A 22,347-nucleotide genomic window follows, 5' to 3' on the forward strand; every position below is an offset into this window, starting at 1 on the left:
AATTCCAGTGGGTGACCTCAAGTCACAGTTTCCCAGTACATGCATGGACATGGACTGTCGTGTTCCTGAACAGCTTTCAGCCCAGCACAGGACTCCTTTCTTCTTGTATGCTGTCTCTTTTGCCTCCTGTACATATATGCACGTGCTTGTGTGTGTATGTGTGTGTGTGTGCGTGCGCGCATGTGTAGTCTTAAACCTACCACTCAATTTCAACTTTTTAAAACAATTTTAATTTGATTTAATTTATTCCATAGGTAATAATGCATTTATGAAGTACAAAAAAAGAAAAAGTACTTTTTTCTATCAGTATTTAAGAGTTTCCTCATTCTTTTTTTATGGTGCACTAATTTACTACATAGACATATAATTTATTTAACCAGTTGCATATTGATGAGTGTTAGATCATTTTCGGTCTTTTGCTATTACAAAAAATGCTGTAGGAATAATATGTATATATGTAATATCTGTAGAATAATTTCCCAGAAGTAGAATTTCTAGGTCAAAAATTCTATGCATATGTAATTTTGATAGTAATTGCTGTTTTATACTCATACTTGTAAGTATGTGAGAATGACTGTACCCCCTCAGTTGCCATCAGGGGATATTACCAATATGTGGGGATTTGAGAAAATGGAAAGTTTATTATTATGGTTTTAATTAACAGTTCTCTGTTATTGAGTGAAGTTTACTATCTTTTCAAAAGTTTAACAGCCATTTATATATTTTTTCCTTTGAATAGTCCCTTGATATCTTTTGTCTTGTGTGTGTGTGTGTGTGTGTGTGTGTGTGTGTGTGTGTGTGTGTGTGTTATGCTGGCCTTTTTTTTGTCATTATTGTTGGTTTATAGGAGTTTTTTAGGTATTAGGGGAAAACGTTTCTTTATCAGCGATAGTTCTTTTTATTTTACCAAACTGGTTTCTCCCTGTTCTTGTGAAAGCCCTGTGAGAGCATGTGGGCTTCATGAACCTTCGGATGATAATGCCTTGGCAATTTCTCCATTTTGTACATGGAAAACAATACATGAGATTTTATTTCTTCTGGTGTCAACTGTGCTAAATTATTTTTTTCTAACAAATTTACTATTCTACCCAGGTATTTTCATAGATTGTATTTTTTATCAAATGTTGTTATACCCTTGATACATTTTTGTCTTCCTGATAGATCAATTACCCAAAAATAAACAACAAATGAACAGCCAATTGAAATCTCTCCCTGTGACTGTAGATTTGTCTAGTTTTCCTTGCAATGCGTCACTTTCTGCTCTCTAGATACTAAAGCTATATAATTAGATACTTTCAAGTTCAGAATTATTTTAAGTATATAGTAGATTCTTGTTTTTGTCTATTTTGTAACTTTTTCCAACCAAATTTTCTGGTATCCCACTGTATACCAGATTTTAAAATAATTTCATGGCACAGCAATTTTCAGAAAAAGATAAATTGCTTTAAGAATTTATTAAAATCCTAGGAAGGTCGAGTAGATACAATGCCTTGAAACAAAAGAATACAGGTAATGGCAATATTTAGAGAATGCCTAAAATGTAAACAAATGAATTGCATTCCATATATTTAAGGTCTATAAAATTTCCCAATTACTTCAATACTTTTCAGTAAGTAAATATGAATCCTCATCTGCATGGCTAATTGGGAGAAGGGAAGTTTATCCTTATTTTTCCAAGAACAAACAAACAAAAGCTGATATTTAAATTTTGATGAACTTAATTGTTAAATTATTTCCAACATTTTGTAGATTCACATCTCTTTGATCAATGGGAGACCAAGTGCTGATGACCCTTCTCCTGAACTGCTAGAATTTACCTCAGCTCGCTACATCCGCCTGAGGTTTCAGAGGATCCGCACCTTGAATGCTGATTTGATGATGTTTGCTCACAAAGACCCCAGAGAAATTGACCCCATTGTCACACGAAGGGTAAGTTATGAAGAATCATATTGCAACCTGTGAATGATAGTATAGTACACTTCTTAATTGTCTATGAAATAATTTTAAAAGATATCTTTCTATAATTTGTAGGAGTGGTTGTTATCAAAGACTTTAGAATTTAATAGAACCTTTCTTCAAATTTAAGCTCAACCACTCATTAGATGTGTAACATTTATCAAACTTTTAAACTTCAATTTCGTATTTTGTAAAATGATCATAATGCCTAGTTTATAATCTTAGTTTTGAGGACTAAGTTAGTTTTGTCATTTTAGGCGACCTGAACTATTATCATAGTTGGCTTTGGAGAGTTACTAATAGGAAGTTAAAACATTCTGTCTGTAACCCACACTAACAAAATACATTTTATATCATGACACAGACAGGTGCATGCACACACACACACACACACCCACACACACACACCAATAGATCTTAAACTTTAATGTGCATAGTATCAACTGGTGATATTGTGGAAATGCAGATTCTGACTCAGGAGATCTAGGGCAGAATTAAGAAAGTAAGGTTCTAGCAAGTTCACAGTAATGTTGATGTCTCTGGCCTGTGGACCATTTTTTCCAAATAATTTAGTTTTATGCTTTATTAATGAATCACAAGCCATAGTTTAAAAAAAGTACTTTTCTATTTTTCTTTATGAATAGAGTATCAGCAAAAAGGTTATAACATCCTGTCAACAGATCTTTGAAAACGGGAGCTAACAGAAGTGCTGTTTTCCAGTGTTAAACTGGAATTTGCGGGATTATGACATAGATGAAGAGCTCAGGTTTCTATGAGTGATAACTGTGCTTCCTTCTGTATATCCTTCACCATGTGTACTGATTTAAGTCACCTCCCTTATATGCTGCTACATAACCCAGACATCACCACAAGAGTAATTTCAGTTATAAGTCCATGAAGCAAATCCATGCTAAGAGAATGTCTACTGTATGAGTAGAGGCGGACGTGGAAAAAAGAGTGTAGGGAGAAACTAAGATTGTGGGCAAAGCACTTAGTTCTAAAATGGTGCTACTGCGGTCAGACTATTGCCACCAGATGCCAAATTATTCAACCATTAGGCTGAATATTGAAGGGCAGTGTTTTTCATGGTCCATGAATACCCTTCATGTATTTTCTCTTCTCATTACTTAAATTACCCACACCTAACTAACATCTCCATCATTACAAAATAAGTTTTAAAGTTTTATTTTCCCCATATGTTCATTGTTTTAGTGCCCTGTATTTTCCAAACCATAATTTACCTTGTATTATACTTCAGCATATTGTAAATTATCTTATGCAAGAGTAATCATTATTTTATAACAATGTTTAGATTCTACATTTGTTAAAAAATCACTTTTAATTATACTTTTGGCATGACTTAAAAATATATACCAAGAAGACTGAATAATTTTGAAGTGAAATTTAATCTTTCCTGACAGTGTATCTATCAGAGGGAAAAAAAAAATCAATGGAAATAAATGTGTTCCTTTTATCATCTTTTGCAGAAGGCAAAGCAAAGCTTGGGGTACACATCTATTATTTAGAACTTCATTGTACATGAGCCTTTAAAATAGTGCAATAAAATTTAGCATTTACATATGTTTTTTGAAAGTAAAGTTTAGTAAACATTACATGTAAATTTAAATATATAATAATAGAATATTGAATTTTAGCTTCTCTTCGTGACTCAGAAGTGAAACATTACACATTTATATTTAAAACAGATTTTCCAATTTTAAAACCATCTACAAAAACTACTCTATTAGCTTTCCAAGTAAATATTTCTATTTGTATCTATATTATTACGTGATGAAGTTAGTAAAAAGCAGACTTTACATTACCTAAACTTCCTACAAATTCCATTAATTTGATGTCTGGGTATATCAGGTAAGGTAAGGTAACAAAAATGTTATAAAAGACACTATATATAAACAATAAAACAAACAAAAATAAAAGAAGAAAGAAGTAAATGGAAAAAGAGAATTTGTAGCCAGGGAACTCAGATATCTGTCTAGCAAAAATTATCTCAAATTTTTATGTGAATAATTGGAATAATAGAACTATCTGCCACCGAGATTATTATTTGGATTACATGTGATAATGTGAGATACTCTTACAATTATAAAATATTATATAAATATTAATTATAGTTTTAAAGAATAATCCAGTTCTATACTTATAAATATTCTTTAGAAAATAGCTGGATAGATTGAAATAATTAGAAACACAGCTCCATATTAACTTCAGATAGGAAAGTAATTGCATGGACATTTTAACATAAAAATTTTAAAAAGCAAGTGTGCACATCTGGTTTACTCTTCACATTAAGTCAACCTTGCAATGAGTTACTTTCTATTTCCTTCTTAATATGGTTAAAAATGTATTTTTATGAGCACATTCCCCTAAGTTTGTTGATTCTTTGCAAACTTATCATATAAAACAGTCTGCATATAATTCATGAATACTAAGATTTCTAAAACTACAATAAAAGACGTTTTCTTTCAAGAAACTAAATACAACTTTCATGAAGAATTAAACCAACTTGCTCTCAACAACAGATACTCCAGCATGGACTTTGTACTGTCTATGAGAAAGAAAGATCTAAAATGCCTACCTAACATAAATTAGAAGTATTCTTTCTTTGGGCCATGATTATAATGCGAGGAGTTACTTGGTCCCTTTTGTGAGCCCTCAGTTGTCCTGTAGAAACAGAAACCTGCTTCAACCTAAGGGTAAAAAAAGAAATCAAAGTTTTTCCCTTTGTTACTTTCATCTCGCAGTCATCTTAACAGGATTTCTCTCTGGATTGCTTTTTCAGTATTACTACTCGGTCAAGGATATTTCTGTTGGAGGGATGTGCATCTGCTATGGTCATGCCAGGGCTTGTCCACTTGATCCAGTGACAAATGTATGTATATTTATAGGATGCTTAGGCAAAATGAAGCTCTGAACTGTAAAATGCTTTATGAGAGGCTTTGCTGACAGGGATGCTGTGAACGGGTGTCTGGTCCCGCTTAGGCAGTGTAACAGAAAGCTGTGCCAGGGTGAAATAGAGCTGGTGTTTAGAATGATAGACTTTGAAGTCAGCCATCACAGTATCAGAAAACAGATTAGTTTTTTTTTTTCATCCCAAAAAGGCTACAAACTGGTATATCTATTTTGAAACCTCTCTAGCTATGACAGCCTGCTATATGATTTAGCTTTAGAGAATGCCTGCCATCAATCAACTTGACCATTTCTTTTAAAAGTTTTCATCAAAAAAGCGAATGCAAACAAATGAAAAATGTATATGGAAATAAATATAAATGGCTGTGGAACAGGAGACTGAGGGGAGGGCAGGGACAATAAGGAGTGGGGTAAAAGAGAATATTCAAGAGAACATTGAAACTCTCAGGCTAGAAAATGTTGGAATGCTTTTGGATCAATTTTTTTATTAAAGACAACATATTAAGTGAACGTAACCTAAAAAGAAGATGAATCTGTTTTTCTCAGTTGCAAACAAGCTAGTGAAATATAAAATCATTTGCTATATAGTATATGGAAGAAATATGTTGACTAGTAAGATGTGTGTATATGTACGTAGCTACCTATATAGAGATTTTTTTCCCCTACAAAAACTGTAATACAAATGGCATTTTTCTGAAAGCCTGTTTTCTGACTAATGCATTGTAATGTTACTTCCTAGGGAAGATTCAAATGCCCTGGTATATTTATCTAGGCAAGTTTGTGGTGCTGCTTCCTGCAGTGTGTGGATACTGTCTTTCAGGTGTCATGATGGGCAGTGCTCCCCAATCTTTGAGAACCCATAGGCAGCCTTGGAGAGCCAGTTCCATGTGATGAATCAAGACTGTGCTCAGAGTCACACAGATGGGAGATTCATCCTGGAACATTCACTTTCTATTCTAGTTATGCCTTTTGATGCCTAGGAATCAACTTCCCCTCAGCTCACACTTTGTGAATAGTGCTTTGTTAACAGTACTTTGCAGGAAACCTTAAAATGAATACAACCCAGAAAACTTTCTCAGGAAGCAAAGAAGGGATCTTAGACTTCAAGAATACTCTCAGTTGGGCCTCTGCTCTCTCTCGAGCTGGAGCCCAGTGATTCCAGAACCAATCTGGACCTCCCTAATCTGATGTTGATCAAATATACTCACTCCCAAGGCTGTCGCCTCTTCCTTCCCAGACTGACAGGAGTTTTACATTTTGGTACATAGTCTAGAAATTTTCTCTTCTTTTCATTCTACCTTTCATTTATGGTTCTAAAAACTGCCCAAAGTATGCTTTCCCTCCTCTTTTTGATTAGAAATCCCGCTGTGAATGTGAGCATAATACATGTGGTGATAGCTGTGATCAGTGCTGTCCAGGGTTCCATCAGAAACCATGGCGAGCTGGGACTTTCCTGACTAGAACTGAATGTGAAGGTATGTTCCTGAAAAGCCAACAGCATGTGTAATTCTTCCTTTTCTGGGACACGGGTAATGTAAACATATGGTGATTTTAGGCAAGCACATATTTCCAGTTTCTATATTTTTTTTCAAGGCAATAGCTGATAAGCTCTTCTACTCTACTATTTCTGTTACCTAGCCTTTCAAATTGTTTTTGTTTTGTTTTGTTTTGTTTTGTTTTGTTTTTGGAAAACATTTACCAAACACCTAAGAATTTATCACTGTATGAGAATTATGAGAAATAGATAAAAGCATAGATAAAAGCATACTTGTTGTCATCAGGGTGAAACTGAAGCTTACAGCATAATATATATGTAGACTAATAGAAATGTAAGTAAGCATTCAGCTACACTGTATAGAGACTAGATTTCTAAACATGTGTGTTACAAAATGCTTCTGAAACCAGTATTGTTCTATGTACTCCTGCTTGCTCCTTTTGCGGACCCTCACTCGACTGCTTACCTCTAGTAAATAGTTTTTGAATATCCATCATCTAATTAAGGGCGAAAAATAAGGAGTGGGGAGATTGTGCCTTGTGGGTTAGAGACAGACAGTTTGGGGGTAAAAAAGCACTCTTTCATTAGTCAAACACTAATGCGTGGTATTTGGGGGCAATACCTTGGAAGAGTACAAGAGTGAAAGGTAACAGAGATGGCAAGAAATCAAATTTGCAGATAAAGAACATTTATTTTAATAATAAGCATTAATATTTTAAATGTATCATTTCTCATTAATGGCAGTATACAATGCTAATATTAGAAATGGCATCAGTGACAATCATTAGCATAAACTATGCTATAGCAATTATTGTACAGTGACAACCAAGAAAAAAGCCAATAATGAAAAACAGTAAAACAACTGGTTATGCAAATATGTGCCAACAAATATTCATTTATACTTTAATGTTATCACTTTTGAAGACAACTCATATGTCCAGTTTTTCTGAAAGGGAAATATCCAAGCGGTATAGCAAATGACTTTATACCCTGATATTGCCAACTGGTCCAACATGGTGACAGGGATATTAGAGAAACCTGTGCTTCTGGCAATATGCTCAAGCTAAGACAAGACCTAAAACAAAGACTAATGCTGAACTATAATTTAAAACTAGTCACGAGGTCCAATGCAATTGAAATCAAATATTAATATTTAATGAATCGGTTTCTACCACATTTTTTTCAGTTCAGTGGGTATATATGACTTCCAGAACAGGCTTGGTAGATACCCTATTTATTGAATATAGTCATCGTGTGTTAGGTGTCAGACATGGTAGGTCTTTAAAACTATTGAATTATAGCGAATTTTAATAACAAAGCATTCCACAACTATAAAATACATTTTCAATTCAGTTTAAGATTCTTTATATACTATCCAAGTAGTGGATCCCTTCACTTTCTGAATCCACCTCTTTTGTTTTTTGGTCTGTGTCTGCCTGCTTGTGACATATTTTGGTTTAGAAAACACCCATTATTACTAAGACATATCTGGAGGAATGGGCTACCCCTCAACTATTGTAGAAGGGCATCAGGGCTCTACCCCATTCCTGACAATCCCTCAGGTTCTCTACTACTTCTCCCAATGAGAGCAGACATTCTTTCCTAAGAGCGAATTTAAGTTAACTGCTACTCATGGATATTTGCTCTCAAATTTCTTTAAATTTTAATTAAATTTCTCTTCTGCTTGTGGAATATTAGCAGTCACAAGTGGGGGTAGCATTTGAGGATAGTGATTCTCACTATCGCCTCTGATATTCTATCACAGGTATAATTATGTAATGTTAAGGGGATCTGCAAAATCCTTTGCCACTCTCCAATTGTGTGTATGTGTTTAAACAAGGCAAAAAGGATAGATCAAACTTATTAGCAACAAGGATGCTCAAAATGGTATGAAAGATTTCCATTTGCCACTATGCACATTTTTTAAAAGGTAGAATTATGAAACAATTTTATCTTTCTTTGTGGGGCAGATGGGAGGTTATATTTCCAAATTGAAAAAATAAAATTTTTTTTTTAAACCACAAATTAAGATATGGGTCTTAACTATAAAACATTGTATAAATGTCATGCTTTGAGCAATGTATGCATTTCTAAAAGCTTATATGAAAAAGTTCTTTTCCAAGTTACATTGTGTTCCAGCTGTTTTAATGGTTAGAAAAATCCTTCTGTAACATGAGAAATCCTTCTATAAAATGAATAACCTCCTTCTAATCGATTTGAATTTAATTTCGATTTTCACCAATCTAGTTTATTTATTTACATGCATGATATCTCTAAAGAGCAAAGAATATTTATTCCGCTTCTACGCCCGTACTAAACGACAGTTTCAATTTTGTGTTTTGGACATTCTATGAAATAGAAAACTGTTGACAGTGAAAATGGCTCTTTTGAGTAGGTACTACCCATGTCCTCTAAGCTGTGTAGGCAACGGGCCTTCTCTGCATGGAATGTGAAGACAGTCTATAAACACTCTCAGCAGCACTAATTCTAGATAATGTGAAAATAAATTTGTATTACTCTCTGTTTCCTTCTACTTACATTAACAGCAGACATCTTGACTGTTTCTTGCATTATATTTTTACAAAAGGATTTTAAAGAATTTCTGTGCAGTCTTAAAGATATAAAACTACTTATAATGCCTATTGATTTATAGTTATTACTATCTGTTCCCTAGAACAAAGTTTGAAAACTCTCCAACGATAGAGCAAAAATACTGTATTCTAAATCAAAAGTCAACAGACTAGGGAAAGCATTTGCAACAAATATGACAAAGAGATAATATCTTTACTATGTTAAGTTACATAGCAATAAGAGAAAGTCAATAAACCTGTTAAAAATAGGCAAAGATCAAAACAGGCATTTCTCAGGAAAACAAATGACTTATAACCATATAAAAAGATGATCACATTCAAAATTAAGGTAGTACGAATTAAAACAATTAAAACACTCCTTTGAACTTATCAAAATGTTCATTCATCCACTCAACAAATGCTTACTATGTCCAGGAACTGCATTAAAGCGGTTGATACAATGTTGGTGAGGCTATGGGGGTAGAATTTTATCATCATTATTGGAGAAAGAGTAATTTGACACAGCATTCTTGGAAGGGAATTTTTCAAGCTAATTAAAATGAAAATTTTACACACCTCTTGAACTAGAAATTGCACTTTCAGGAATCTAGCCTGTAGATATACTCAGGGCATATTATCATGATCCTTGCCATTACCACACGATTGTTAATATTACTGCTACTAACAATTATGGAGCTGAGTATTTTTTCACTATGTCAGGCATTGTGCTATGTATTGGATTCTAAAAGCAACCATAAGAGATAAGTACTGACATGATACACTGAAGCTTGAATTTTCTCCTCTAAGCCTTCAAGTGGAAAGCAGTCTAACATTAGAACCCCCACTCCTACCCCCACCTCCATGTCTTCCTAAGTAAAGGAGAAATCTGGAAACAATGTAACTGCCCACTGATAGGGACTTGATATGCTACTAGAGAAAGAGCTATGCTATTTACTGTTAGTAAAATGAAACAGTTCAGAACAGTATATAAATGTCCACTTTTGTGGGGGGAATAAAAAAGGAAATTGATCTGTGTGTCATGCACACACACATGTATATATGTGGAAATCAATGTGAGGACATTTAAGAAACTTGACATTTGAGGAAAGACACTTAGCATAATATCTTTTCCCTAGTTCCCATCATAAATAAAATCTTCCTATTTTTCAAAGCTTTATCAAGTTCTTTCTGGGGAAGTGATTTTTTCACTACTCTGAACTCTTATAAAGTGACATGAAAAAGAAAAGGAGAAGCAAGAGGAGAAGAATAGGAGGAGGGAGGAGGAAATATCAATTGAGAACTTATTTTTAAAGCATATAGTAATGATTTTACATGCGTTTTCTCACGTAATGCTTTTAAATATCTGGTAATTATTATTGATCACTTTTACATGGATATGGAGCCTCAGTGAAATTAGAATTTCCCTGCATCACATGACTACAAAGTAGTAGAGAAGATACCCAAATCCAGGACTGTTGCAAAATAGCATGATCTCAGCTGCTAAGCAAAGCAGCTCTCATTTTGTCCTGATTATTTGGCACTTATCATACAACATATCTCTCTCATCAGATAGAACATGAAGGCACTGGGACAGTGGTTAATCATGGAGATTCTGGAGCCTGACTTCAGAGTGGTTTGCAATACTGATTTGGTTACCTTTTACAAGTTACTTCACTTCTCTGTGCCTCAGGTTCCTAATATGTGAAGAGAGGTTAATAATAGTACCAGACACATAAAGCTATTTCAAGAATTAAAATCAGTGGCGATAAACAGAATAGAAAGTGGTTCATTTTATATATATAAAACAAACCCTGTTTTAGTTATTAGTAGTAAAAGGAAGAAACTATGTCCTAAACATTCGTTTTTACTCTTAAGATCTAACATAGAGAATCACATATAATAATTATTCATTACCTATTACCTGGATATTAATTATTCAGAGCTATAGTTCAATAATTTACTGTTTTTCATAATAGGAAATTTTAGGTTGAACCGTATGAAATTTCAGTTTCATACAATCAAATCAGTCAAATATTGGAAATTTCATATGATTCAGTTTATATATTTTAATTATTTCAAGTTCCATTAAAAAGCATGAATTTACTAATATAGCCAATAAATCCAAATACCTTTGAGATACTTTTGTACTGATTATTTATACATAGTATATATAGTATAAAAATTATTATATAATAGAAAATAATTTTTTAAAAATATCTGAAACCTGAAATTAATATTTATGAACTTATTTTTCTCTAATGCAGCATGCAATTGTCATGGGAAAGCCGAAGAATGCTATTATGATGAAAATGTTGCTAGAAGAAATCTGAGTCTAAATATACATGGGAAGTACATCGGAGGGGGTGTGTGCATCAATTGTACCCAAAACACTGCTGGTATAAACTGTGAAACATGTGCTGATGGTTTCTTCAGACCCAAAGGGGTAAAGTGTGCTTTTTCTTTCATGAAGTGTCATTTTTTTTTTCATACAAAGCTGTATTATATGGAAAAAATAATTTTGATAGACTTCAAATTCTAAAAGATGACCAGGAATGTTTCATAATGGAAACAGATATAAATATTTGAGGATGTGATACAAAACAATTCCATCTCTCCAGAAAGTTCCACTGTGCTTCATTGTCAATATCCCACCCCCAGACAAACTCTGTTCTAATTTTTAGAACATAAATTAGTTTTGCCTCTAAGTGTATGTCATAAAAATGAAATAAAAAAGTACATACACCTTTGTGTCTTTCATTCAGCATAACATTTTAAAATTTATCCATGTTATCTGAATCAATAGTTCCTTTAAAAAAATTGCTGAACAGTGTTCCTTTGCATGAATGTACCATAATTTTTAATTCGTTCACCTATTGGTGAACATTTGGGTCATTTCTATTTTTTAAATAGCTCCTATAGAACAATTATGTACATCTTTTGTGGTCATATTTTATTTACCTTGTGTAAATGTCTATGAGTAGAATGCTTGTTATAGGATAGGGATATATTTGACTTTATAAGAAACTGCTAACATTTTTCTAAATTAGTAGTAAAATTGTACATGTTTAGCAAAAATGTACGGGAGTTCCTATTCTTCCATGTCATTTTTAATATTTGTTGTTGATTATCTTTTTGAATTAGCCATTCTAGTGGGTGTGGGTATAGTAAGTGTGGATATTTGGCAATCACTAAGCCATTTCCATCAATGTTTGGTCCTACAGCAGATCTTCCATTATAAATTCAATGATCTCATTATGAATATAATTTTCTTTTAAGTGCTATTGGCTATTCCTATATCTTCTCTTGTAAAGTGTCTGTTTAAGTTGAAATGTTCTTTATTCTAGAAACATTTTAAGTTTTAGGGCTACAGCCCATACACAAGTAAATTTTTGTGTATGATGTGACATAATGATTGAGATATACAAGGCTAATCTATTCTAGCACCAGTTTTTGGAAAATACTTCCTTTCTCTCCTTCGAATTGCTTTGAAGAATTTATTGAAAATCAGTCGATCATATGGGTCAATTTCTGGGGTTAAATTTTTAGAGCTCTAGTTCTATTCCATGGATTCATTTGTCCATCCTTGTGCTATTTTACAGCTAAATAACTTATCTCTATAATATTTTTAAAATTATTGTCTTAAAATTTAATTTAGATTTGTCTACTAAATGCATGTTTAATAGTTAAAATAAATATATGCATTTAAGTGTATATATACACACAAATCCATCTATATACATATATATCAATGTTTACATTAAGGTCTAATTAGGAATGTGAATTTTTATTTTAATAAAATTAAAAATCAAATGTAAAGTAGACATATTCATAGAATCTATATGTTAGAAGGTTTCCTCATCATCAATTCAGGCAGTTTTCTCTAATTACTACAAAGAGAGATAATGATTTAGGAGGATTTGGTCTATTCAAGCTCACCACTGGAATCATAAATCATATTTATAAGAATCAACATTTTATCTAAAAGAAATTTTTTGCCATATCCCCACAAAGTTATTTTTTTTTCTCATGTTCTTCCTACTCATTCTTTAATTTCCAATCTAATTATCAGTTTTTCTGTGAAACATTGCTTAATGGGGGAAAAAAGAGAGAATAAAATCAAGATAAATCTGATGAAACATACATAGCAAAATCTTAATAATTTCTGAATCTAGGTAACAAATATGTAGGAGTTTATTGTACTTTCCTCTTTACTATTGCATATTCATTTACAAGAAATCGATTTTAGAAGTTGCAAACATGCATTAAAGGTAATTTCTTATAATTTTCTCTGTATAATTTATTACTATGTATTATTACAATTAATTTGATCTTAAAATTTACTGAATTGAAAAATATTGGTGTTTTTATTACACTTGATTAAAAGCATTTTAATATTTTTGTTAGGTATCTCCAAGGTATTCAAGACCATGCCAGCCATGCCATTGTAATTCAATTGGTTCCTTAAATAAAGTCTGTGTCAAGGATGAAAAACATGCTCGGCGAGGTGAGAGCCATAACAGAGGCCACCGTTCTGATAAAAAGACAACTAAAAACTAAATACGATTTTTTTTAGGAAAACATTTTGCAATGAATTTCATTCATTTAATATAAATTTCTTCTAATATCTCTCAAATTTCGTTCCAGGAAGTAGTTTGTTTCTTTTTTTAATTTCATCTCAATAATGAATTACATGCTTAAGTATAATTATTTAAATGCAAGAAGAGTTGAATCATTTATTTTGCATTACATATACATATTTACATATCTATGCATATGCCTCTTCTGTCAATCAAAAATTAGTGATATATGTAATTTTTTATGTCTAGTTATTTATTAGATTGTTTTGTAGCTTCTGTCATTTCTATGATGAAAAGATAGTATTTATTAAGGGATGTGTATACTGTAATGAGAACAATTAGAAGAGGTCACATACTGAGCTGTAGTCAATAATATGGAAAGTAAGGAGTGTATATAAAGGACTAAAAAGGGTAGTAGTCATGGATTTAAGGAGGAAAAGAGGCTGACACTAATGTAAGCCAAATATTTAATTTGAAAACTCAAATTCACGATAACCTTGAAACATTAAGGAATCAAATGCCAAAAGAACTCCTTGCTATAAAGTGTTTAGGAGCTACTTCCAGGAGAGTTACTTGCCAAAGTTAAGCAGAAATTTCATGGAATACATCTGGAACAGTTTCTTTATATCTCTAAAAGTGGATTCTTCTCTTCTTTGAAAGAACTAAAATAGGCCATGCTACAATATAGGATTTTCTTTCCAAAGATTTTCAAGTTAAAAGCCTAGTAATGTTTCTTTGGCATAATTTAGCTTACCTGCTTTCTTCATAAAACTATAGGATTATCAATTTAAGTCATATAATCTTAAATACTAAAATATTAAAAATCTGATTATTTTAATATTCAAATGGTAAATTATTTAAGTCATTTTAAATTTTACCGTCCTTTATCTTTTTATAGTAACAACTAAATCACATTTTCAGTAGTAACACTTAACTTTCTACCCTATGTGTAATATATAATGCTAAATATAATTCCTACCATCAAATAAATATGATTTAAGTGTTAGCTGTTATTATGTTTATTTTGGTTTATCTTCATTAGATTTCGATATCAAGTTTTTACTAGCTTCATAAACTGAATTATACTGCCTTCCATTTTTTTTTCAGTCTTCCATTTTTATATGCCCCATAAGTTTCAAACTTTGAAAACATTCAGTAAAAATTAACTAGTACTAAAACATTTTTGTGATAATTCTTTGATCATTTGTCCTCTTTTGATTTCCTTGATTAGTTTTGTTTAAGATGTCCTTTTTTGCTTGCTTTTGTGTTTATTTCTTAAATATCCCTTCTTCCTGTGGTGTTCCTAGGAAGGTGTTCCTGCATGAACTGAATTTTAATTTATTAACATTATTTTTTAGATATTGAAAGCATTTAAGCTGACAAATTAACTTTTGGCTATAGTTTTTTTATATATACCCCAAAAACATTGCTGAGCTCCTCTTTCATTGGTGTTATTTTCTATTTAGAAAACTATCTGGAATTGAATTCTTGCTTTTCTCTTTAACCCAAAGTTTATTTAGGAGAAATATTTATCAATTTTTAGAGGGGTTAAATTTTGTATGAAATTCTGTCATCCTCTTTGATATTTATAATTAATTTAACCCTGTTTATTATAGCATTTGGTATAAACCTAGGAATAGTAATTTATGTTAAGAACAAGCCTTAAATAATTTCTGCTTTGAGGAATTAAAAACATTTTTGTGGATTAGTCATAGATAAACTACAATAAATATTTATATTTATATACTATATAATGTATAATTAAATATTATTAGATTATTCAAATTTTCTATATATTTTTTCTAATTCACTTATAAATATTTAAAGTGGAAGGTTGTCATTCTCAGTCATTGGATTTGGATGATTTTTTTATTTCCAATATCTTTAATTATTTATATATTTTTGTACTTATAATTTGTGTTTATTAGAAGCATAAATAATAAAAACTTAAATCATATTTTTATTATATTCTTGTCAATGTAAAATGAGAGCTTGTCCTATTGAATCTATTTTAATTGAATTTAACTTTGGCCCTTATTAATATTACTACAACAGTTTTTATTTTTCTATGTGCTTTCCTCATGTATATTTACATTCTTTTATTTTGAGTATTTCTCATTTTATGTATTTCTTGTGAACATTACATGCACATGTTTTTAATAGAAACAGTGAGACCATTGAACTTACTTATATTTAGTTAATATGTATGTTTGACACTTTCTCTTTTTTGTTTTTGAGTGGACTATATTTTACTGACTTGCTCTTATATCTTTGCAGATTTTGAAGGCCTATAACTTGTATTTATTCATTCATGCTTGCATTTTTTCTATTTTTCTAATCAAATACAAGAAAAAACGTCTTTTGCATTTCTCTATTTAAAAAGAAAAAATAAATTTAAACTACTCTCATTTCCCTCTTCTATTTTCTTATCCCCAAAATATCCATTCTTATGAATGCTCTGAGTATTTTCTTTGTTGTACTAAGTGATGTTATACTTACATTTTTGTTTTAAGTAGTATAGTTTTACTCCCAAGGCACATTTCCATCATGTTTTATAAGCCAACAGCTTTGCACATAATACTTATTCTTAATCTAGTGTCATCAGTCAGACTTGTGGAAATTCCTCCTTGATCATTGCAGTGTTTTTTTCTGTAGTATCAATCTTGGTAGATACTGAGATTTTATCTTTTTTTTTTAAATTCTTAATATTTTTAAAGGTACTTAGAAATTGCTATGTATGCAAATCATAGCCAGCTGCTAATTAAACCTTCTATATATTCTTTGGTTCTAACTTTTCTTTTGTGATGTACATCATGAATCTAATTTTTGTGTGAAAATAGATTTTTAAAGTCTACTATAGTTAAAACCTTACGAGTTAAATTACATATTTGTCTTAAAAATGTTGATATGTGGCTCATCTTCCTTTAGGTCTAGCACCTGGATCCTGTCATTGCAAACCTGGCTTTAGCGGGGTGAGCTGTGACCGGTGTGCCAGGGGTTACACTGGCTACCCAGACTGTAACCCCTGTAACTGCAGTGGTGAAGGAAGCACGAATGAGGACCCTTGTGTGGGACCTTGCAACTGCAAGGTACACTGTTTATTCTGTCAAGACAGAAGGTCATTTTTCTTGGCTACTCTGATATGTCACCAGCATTAAGCAATTGTTACAACTTCTCCAGTAAATATCAACTATCTATTCCATATGTGGCACTCTTATAAGTGTCTGTAGAAGCCTACCAGGTTCACTGCAGCAAGACACCTGCCATTTGTCTAAAAACCAGCAAATACACAGAGGACAGGTCACCTTAAGAATCTGTGTCATTTATAGCAAAAACTCTTTTTCCTATTACTAATCTAATGTAATTTAAAAATATATAGCACCAAAAATAGCAATTTTTAAAACTACAGTACATTCAAATCTACTCTAGCTTTGTATCTAATTCTGAAAATAATTGTGAAGGGTTTCATTCTGGATTTTTAAATTGTCTTCTGAAGTTTGAATCCAGATAGGTTTGAAAGTACCATATTTAAACTCTTCCATTTAATTATGAAAATCATAGTAAGGCCTAGTGGAATTGATTAAAAGCACACTATTTCCTCCCAAAAATACTTTCAGAAATGCAACTTTGTTGTACATGCTCAGCTAATAGCTCACCATGTTAACACCAAAAGATGAATTACACCTGCAGCTTATACATATAGAGGAAACATAGAGGCATGCACAAGTCTTAAATTATAAAACTAATTTTCTATAACTATAGTAATCATTACCAAAACGTTTGACTCAGACAGTGTAAGCTATATTAGCTGAGAGAATGAACAAGCCATTGAAATTTAGCATGCCATACTGATATAAAAATAAATGTTACTTTTTTCCTTTGTTCTACTTTTTTTCCCTTTGTTTTCAATTTTAGATGGGACCTTATTAAGATCTTTCCTTTATTAATTCATTAGGTTTATCTAAGTGGTGTAAATGATATGTTTACAGTTATATGTGTGTGCATGTGTGTACAAACAGTAAACCATAATACAAGGAGTAAACATAAGTATTAATGTTAAATGTATATTTTTGGGAACAAGAATGACTAAAATATCAAGCTAAATGTAATAGTTATATAATAAATATGTTACATCAGGGGTAATTTAGATACTTATCTTGGGCTATATCAACTCCCATCTACATAATTCCACAACCTATGCTAAGGAGTTGTCACGTATTACAACAGAGTTAATTTTTTAGATCTATTATATTTTATTTCAATCTTATCTGAAATGAAAAGTTGCTCTAGTAGACCCAGACTGCCCAGCAGTCTGTAGGAAGAGAGATGGTGACCCCTCTTCATCCCCTATGTCTTTTTGGGGAATCCTATAGGCTCTTAGTAAATCTCTAATGTTTACCAAAACACATCCTGTGTGTGCCTTATTCCTTTTCTGAAACTCCACAGAAATCTCAAAACTTTATCATTTTCTTAAGGGACAGATCCAGCTGAGCTTAAAATGGAAGAGTAACTTCCCCAGTTTCTAAAATACAGAAAATCACACTGGAAAAAAAAGAAAGGGAACGTTTACATATACCTATCATTTATACAGTAGAGATTCCTGATATTTATAAGGAAAGAGTAACAAATGAGCTAAGGAGGCAGGCCTCATTTTGTTCATTCTTTTCATAACAATAACTAAAAAGACAAGAACAAGAAAGTTGTAGCCATTACAAAGCTCAGAGGAGAAAAGTCCCTGGGCTACTGCCTGCTGCCTACTTTAGTATTTTACCCAAGAGTGATTACAATCATAATAAGAAAAAATACCTCCTAAGAAACACTTGACGCTCTACACATACAATTAAAGCACAACAATGAACAATAATTAAGAAATCATAAAAAAGAAGGAAAAATTAAGTAACTAACATCAAAAAGAATTGGTCTTCAACTGTGTGGTATTTTAAACAGAGGATTATAAGTTCTTATAACCTATTTTTTAGTATAAAAATTTGCAGGAAAAAACAAGTTTCATTAAATATCTACATAATTTTAAACCATGAATTATATAAGAAAAGAATTATATCACAATACATGTGCATATAGTGTATCATAATTGCCTATAGCCTCTTGTTTATAAGAATAATAATTACTCAGTGTTTCAACAAAATATTCTTACAATTTAAATACTGAAAAGACATTAATGTAGAGTGAAATGTGATAGCTCATTCTGTTTCACAAAAATACATGATTTGACATAAGTGTAAAATGATTATATAAAACAACATCAGTCAAGATTCTATTTAATAAGTAAAATTTCATTGAGAAGTTAAGATACTGCAGGCTTAAATTCAAATAAAATGATATCTATATAAATGTTCATCTCTAAAATATGTGTGAACCAGTGAACATTTGTCCATTTATTCCCTCACAGTATAATATATAGTAGTTTTTCATAATGTTTAATAGAAAAAAATGCTTACTGAAATATGTGGACATTTTAAGGCAGCACTTCGGGCCTAAATTTATTGTAACTTTTAAATAAGTGAAGTTCTGGTAAAATGCCATACTTAGAAAAGTAGACATCATTTTTCTCATTTCTGCCATTTTAAATACAATCTGCTGAGCAAAACAAATAAATTTGTAAACATGTTGACTCAGGAAATAAAGGGAATTTCTTAGATGTTACACCAAAGAAAGAAATCTAAGCTATGCATAAGCTCGAGAAAATTTGAGCAACTAAGTTCATGGAGTTTGGGATGAAGGGTAATTTAATACTAAGACAAGGGTTAAAGTTTGGGGTTTTAATGGCCCCTCTAGGATTTAACATTAGGATTTGGACTCGTGAAGGGAAATTGGAACCGAATTCACTTAAACTTGAACTCTAGAAATACCCCAGGACAATAAAACAGTGAAACAGGCGCTAGAAAATTCCACCTGCAAGCCAGGAGTGGCAGAGAGAAAACTTTCTCTTTCCTTTGGGGCTCTAGGCAGGGGGAAAAAAAAAAATCAATGCACTGAGAGGACTCAAATTCCCAAATCTATGTGCCACATGGGAATGAGGTCAGATTTATTCTTCCTTCATGTGCTAGAATTCTTCAGTAAGTCAGGAAAATAGTATTCCCACAGGAAAGAAAGTGTAGTCTCAGATGACAATGAGCTCGCCATAAAGTTGTGCACTGCACAAAAGGAAATCAGAAGCTACAAAAGTCAGAATATTTGTACAGTGAGAACTAGAAAGAGTAGGATAAAGAAATTATATAAATGTAAAATATGTAATCATATTTTATATATATCATCAAAATAAAAATATGTAAAAGTGTGTAATTGTAAAAACATGATTAGAAGATAAAATTGTAAAAGAAAGACTAGGAAAAAATAATACAACATAGGGTACTATATTAAAATAAAAGAATAATTTCCATATTTAGAAAAGTAGTCAATATAATTTACTTCTAGAAATAAAAAGTATATATACTTATTGAAGTTTAAAATTCAAAGAATAGGTTGAACAAGAGAGTTAGAAACTGTTGGATAGAAAATTGGGAATACAGACATGAGGATATTATCTACGAGTTGGCATAGGAAGCTAAAGAAATAAAAACATGAGATTCTGAATGGCATAGTTGATAGAATGATCAAATTCAACATAAGTTTATCAGGAGTTGCCAAAGAAGAGAATATATGGAATTGGGAAGAAACAATATTCAAGAAATAATGGAGAAAAGAATTATCAAGAATTAAAGAAAATTATACATTCTCAGTTTGAAGAAGATAAAAAAGAAATCCATCACCAGTGCTCACAGTAGAAAACCTGCCCACTAGTTAAGATAGAGAGAAAAACATTAAAACTGCAAAAAAATAAGACTATTATTATTGTTTACCATCACTTTATTGAAAAAACTGCTTAATGGTGCATATACTTTAGTAAGAATATTGAACCCAGAAGAGAGTTCTACTGGATTGCATAATACAAGAATCAATCTATAAAAAACAATAGCATTTCTATATACCAGTGATAACCAAGTAGAAGATGTAATACTAAATATTTAGAATAGCAACAAAAACTATATGGTACCTAGAAATAAATATTTTAGAATGGAGATAATTTTTTAAAAGATTATTGATGAATATAAATTTTAAATGGGGAAATGGCTGATAATACCAAGTGCTGGTAAAAATCTAGAGAAATGGAAATGTTTATCACTGCTGTTACTGGCATGAATTAATACTACAACCTTAGGTGGGTAATATGGCATTATCTAGTATCATTAAGATATTGAAGCTCTGTCAGCCACCAACTCCAAATGCTAGACAGTTACCCTAAAGAAACTCATTCACTATGTAGAAAGAAGCATATAATAGATGTTCAACAAAGGCCTACTTGTTATAATGAATACTAGAAAAAAATCTAAATATCCAAAAATCAATAAGATAAAGTGTAATATATTCATATAGTCTCATACGAGAAACAGTTCAAGTGAGTATAATAGGTCCACATATACAAAAATTGATAAATTTTAGAAACTTCAGAAAACAAAAGCCATTATGTTCTCATTTATGTAAAGTTGAGAAAGCATAAAACAATTTCATATTGTATATACATTTTAAATTTTTAAATATACTGATATGTACTAATTTCAGAATAGAAGTTACCTCTAGAGAACAAGGGAAGGGAACAGGATGAAAGTGAAGGGCGACTCAAATGTGCTTAAATATTATTTCTTTAAAAACATATCTGAGATATGGTTTCATAGTGTAGTGGTTAGCATGTTTGTTTTGCGTGCAGAAGGTCCTGAGTTCATGCCCCAGTGGAGTCACAGTCCATGGTCTACGACCATGCCGCCCTGAACAAGTCTGATGTCTGATCTTGGAAGTTAAGCAGGGTCTGGCTAAGCAGTACTTGGGTAGGAGACCACCTAGGAAGACCAGGTGCTGTAGGCATAAAAAATAACAAGAAGAAGAAGAGGGAGGAGGAGGAGGAGGAGGAGGAGAGGGAGGAGGAGGAGGAGGAGGAGGAGGAGAGGAGGAGGAGGAATATATATCTGAAGCACACAGGGAAAATTTTTTCTAGTGTTTTAAAATAATTTCTAGTCTGAAATTTCTTTAATTGATGGAAAAAAAAGATTTCCTAATTTGAAAAGTATATGAAATTAATACAATATCAACTATCACCTTAACACATAGATTTTCTGTTTTTTCCTTGTTTAGACGATAACATTAATGAACATCATTTTAATTATATTTTAAAATATGAAAATAGTGCTAGCTCAAGACTCAAAAATATTTACTAATTTTTATGCATTGTTAAAATATTTGAAATTTTTATAGCTTCTTGTGAATTACAAGAGGTAAGCCAATCTCAAGTAAATGACAAGTCAATTGACTGTAAATGCTGTTCTGACTTGTATTTAAGTACCACGTGCTAGAAATTGGCTATTTTGAAGTTTGGTGTGATGTTATCCATTAAAAGTCAGTTGGATTGCAGACTCTGATAAATAATATAAATTGACCTTGATTTCTGTAGGAACATGTGCTTTTATTTTTACCAAAGTGTTATAATAGAAAGATAATGAAGTAAAAGACTGGAAATCAGTCTTTATTTTTTATCTTGCTTTGCTTTGGGTTTTATATTGCACTTTTCATTAAGTCCTTACTGGCACACAAGAATATGTGATTTGACCTTGACTTACCTCTCCATAATGTTCTTGAGATTCAGTCCTAGTAATTCAGCCTTATAAATTCCTTGAATCACCAAACTCTGGGATTTTATGGATTTTATTCCAACTGTGGGGAAAACCTCACCTCTAGCCTTCTTCCTTTGCTTAGTGAAGCATTTTTCAAG

General features: G+C 31.7%; 1 protein-coding gene across 1 annotated transcript in view; it reads left to right on the plus strand.

Annotated features, from left to right (window-relative positions):
• LOC120617489 (laminin subunit alpha-2-like) overlaps window positions 1-22,347 on the plus strand; it is a 230,348-nt gene that overhangs the window by 197,608 nt on the left and 10,393 nt on the right. The window contains exons 5-10 of the mRNA XM_039881118.1: window positions 1,750-1,929; window positions 4,757-4,846; window positions 6,242-6,359; window positions 11,214-11,392; window positions 13,354-13,453; window positions 16,455-16,615. Of these exons, the coding sequence (XP_039737052.1) occupies window positions 1,750-1,929; window positions 4,757-4,846; window positions 6,242-6,359; window positions 11,214-11,392; window positions 13,354-13,453; window positions 16,455-16,615 (828 nt within the window). The remainder of the gene's footprint in view (window positions 1-1,749; window positions 1,930-4,756; window positions 4,847-6,241; window positions 6,360-11,213; window positions 11,393-13,353; window positions 13,454-16,454; window positions 16,616-22,347) is intronic.

This window comes from Pteropus medius, unplaced genomic scaffold (assembly GCF_902729225.1).
Source record: "Pteropus medius unplaced genomic scaffold, Ma_sr-lr_union100, whole genome shotgun sequence".
Taxonomy (NCBI): Eukaryota; Metazoa; Chordata; class Mammalia; order Chiroptera; family Pteropodidae; genus Pteropus; species Pteropus medius.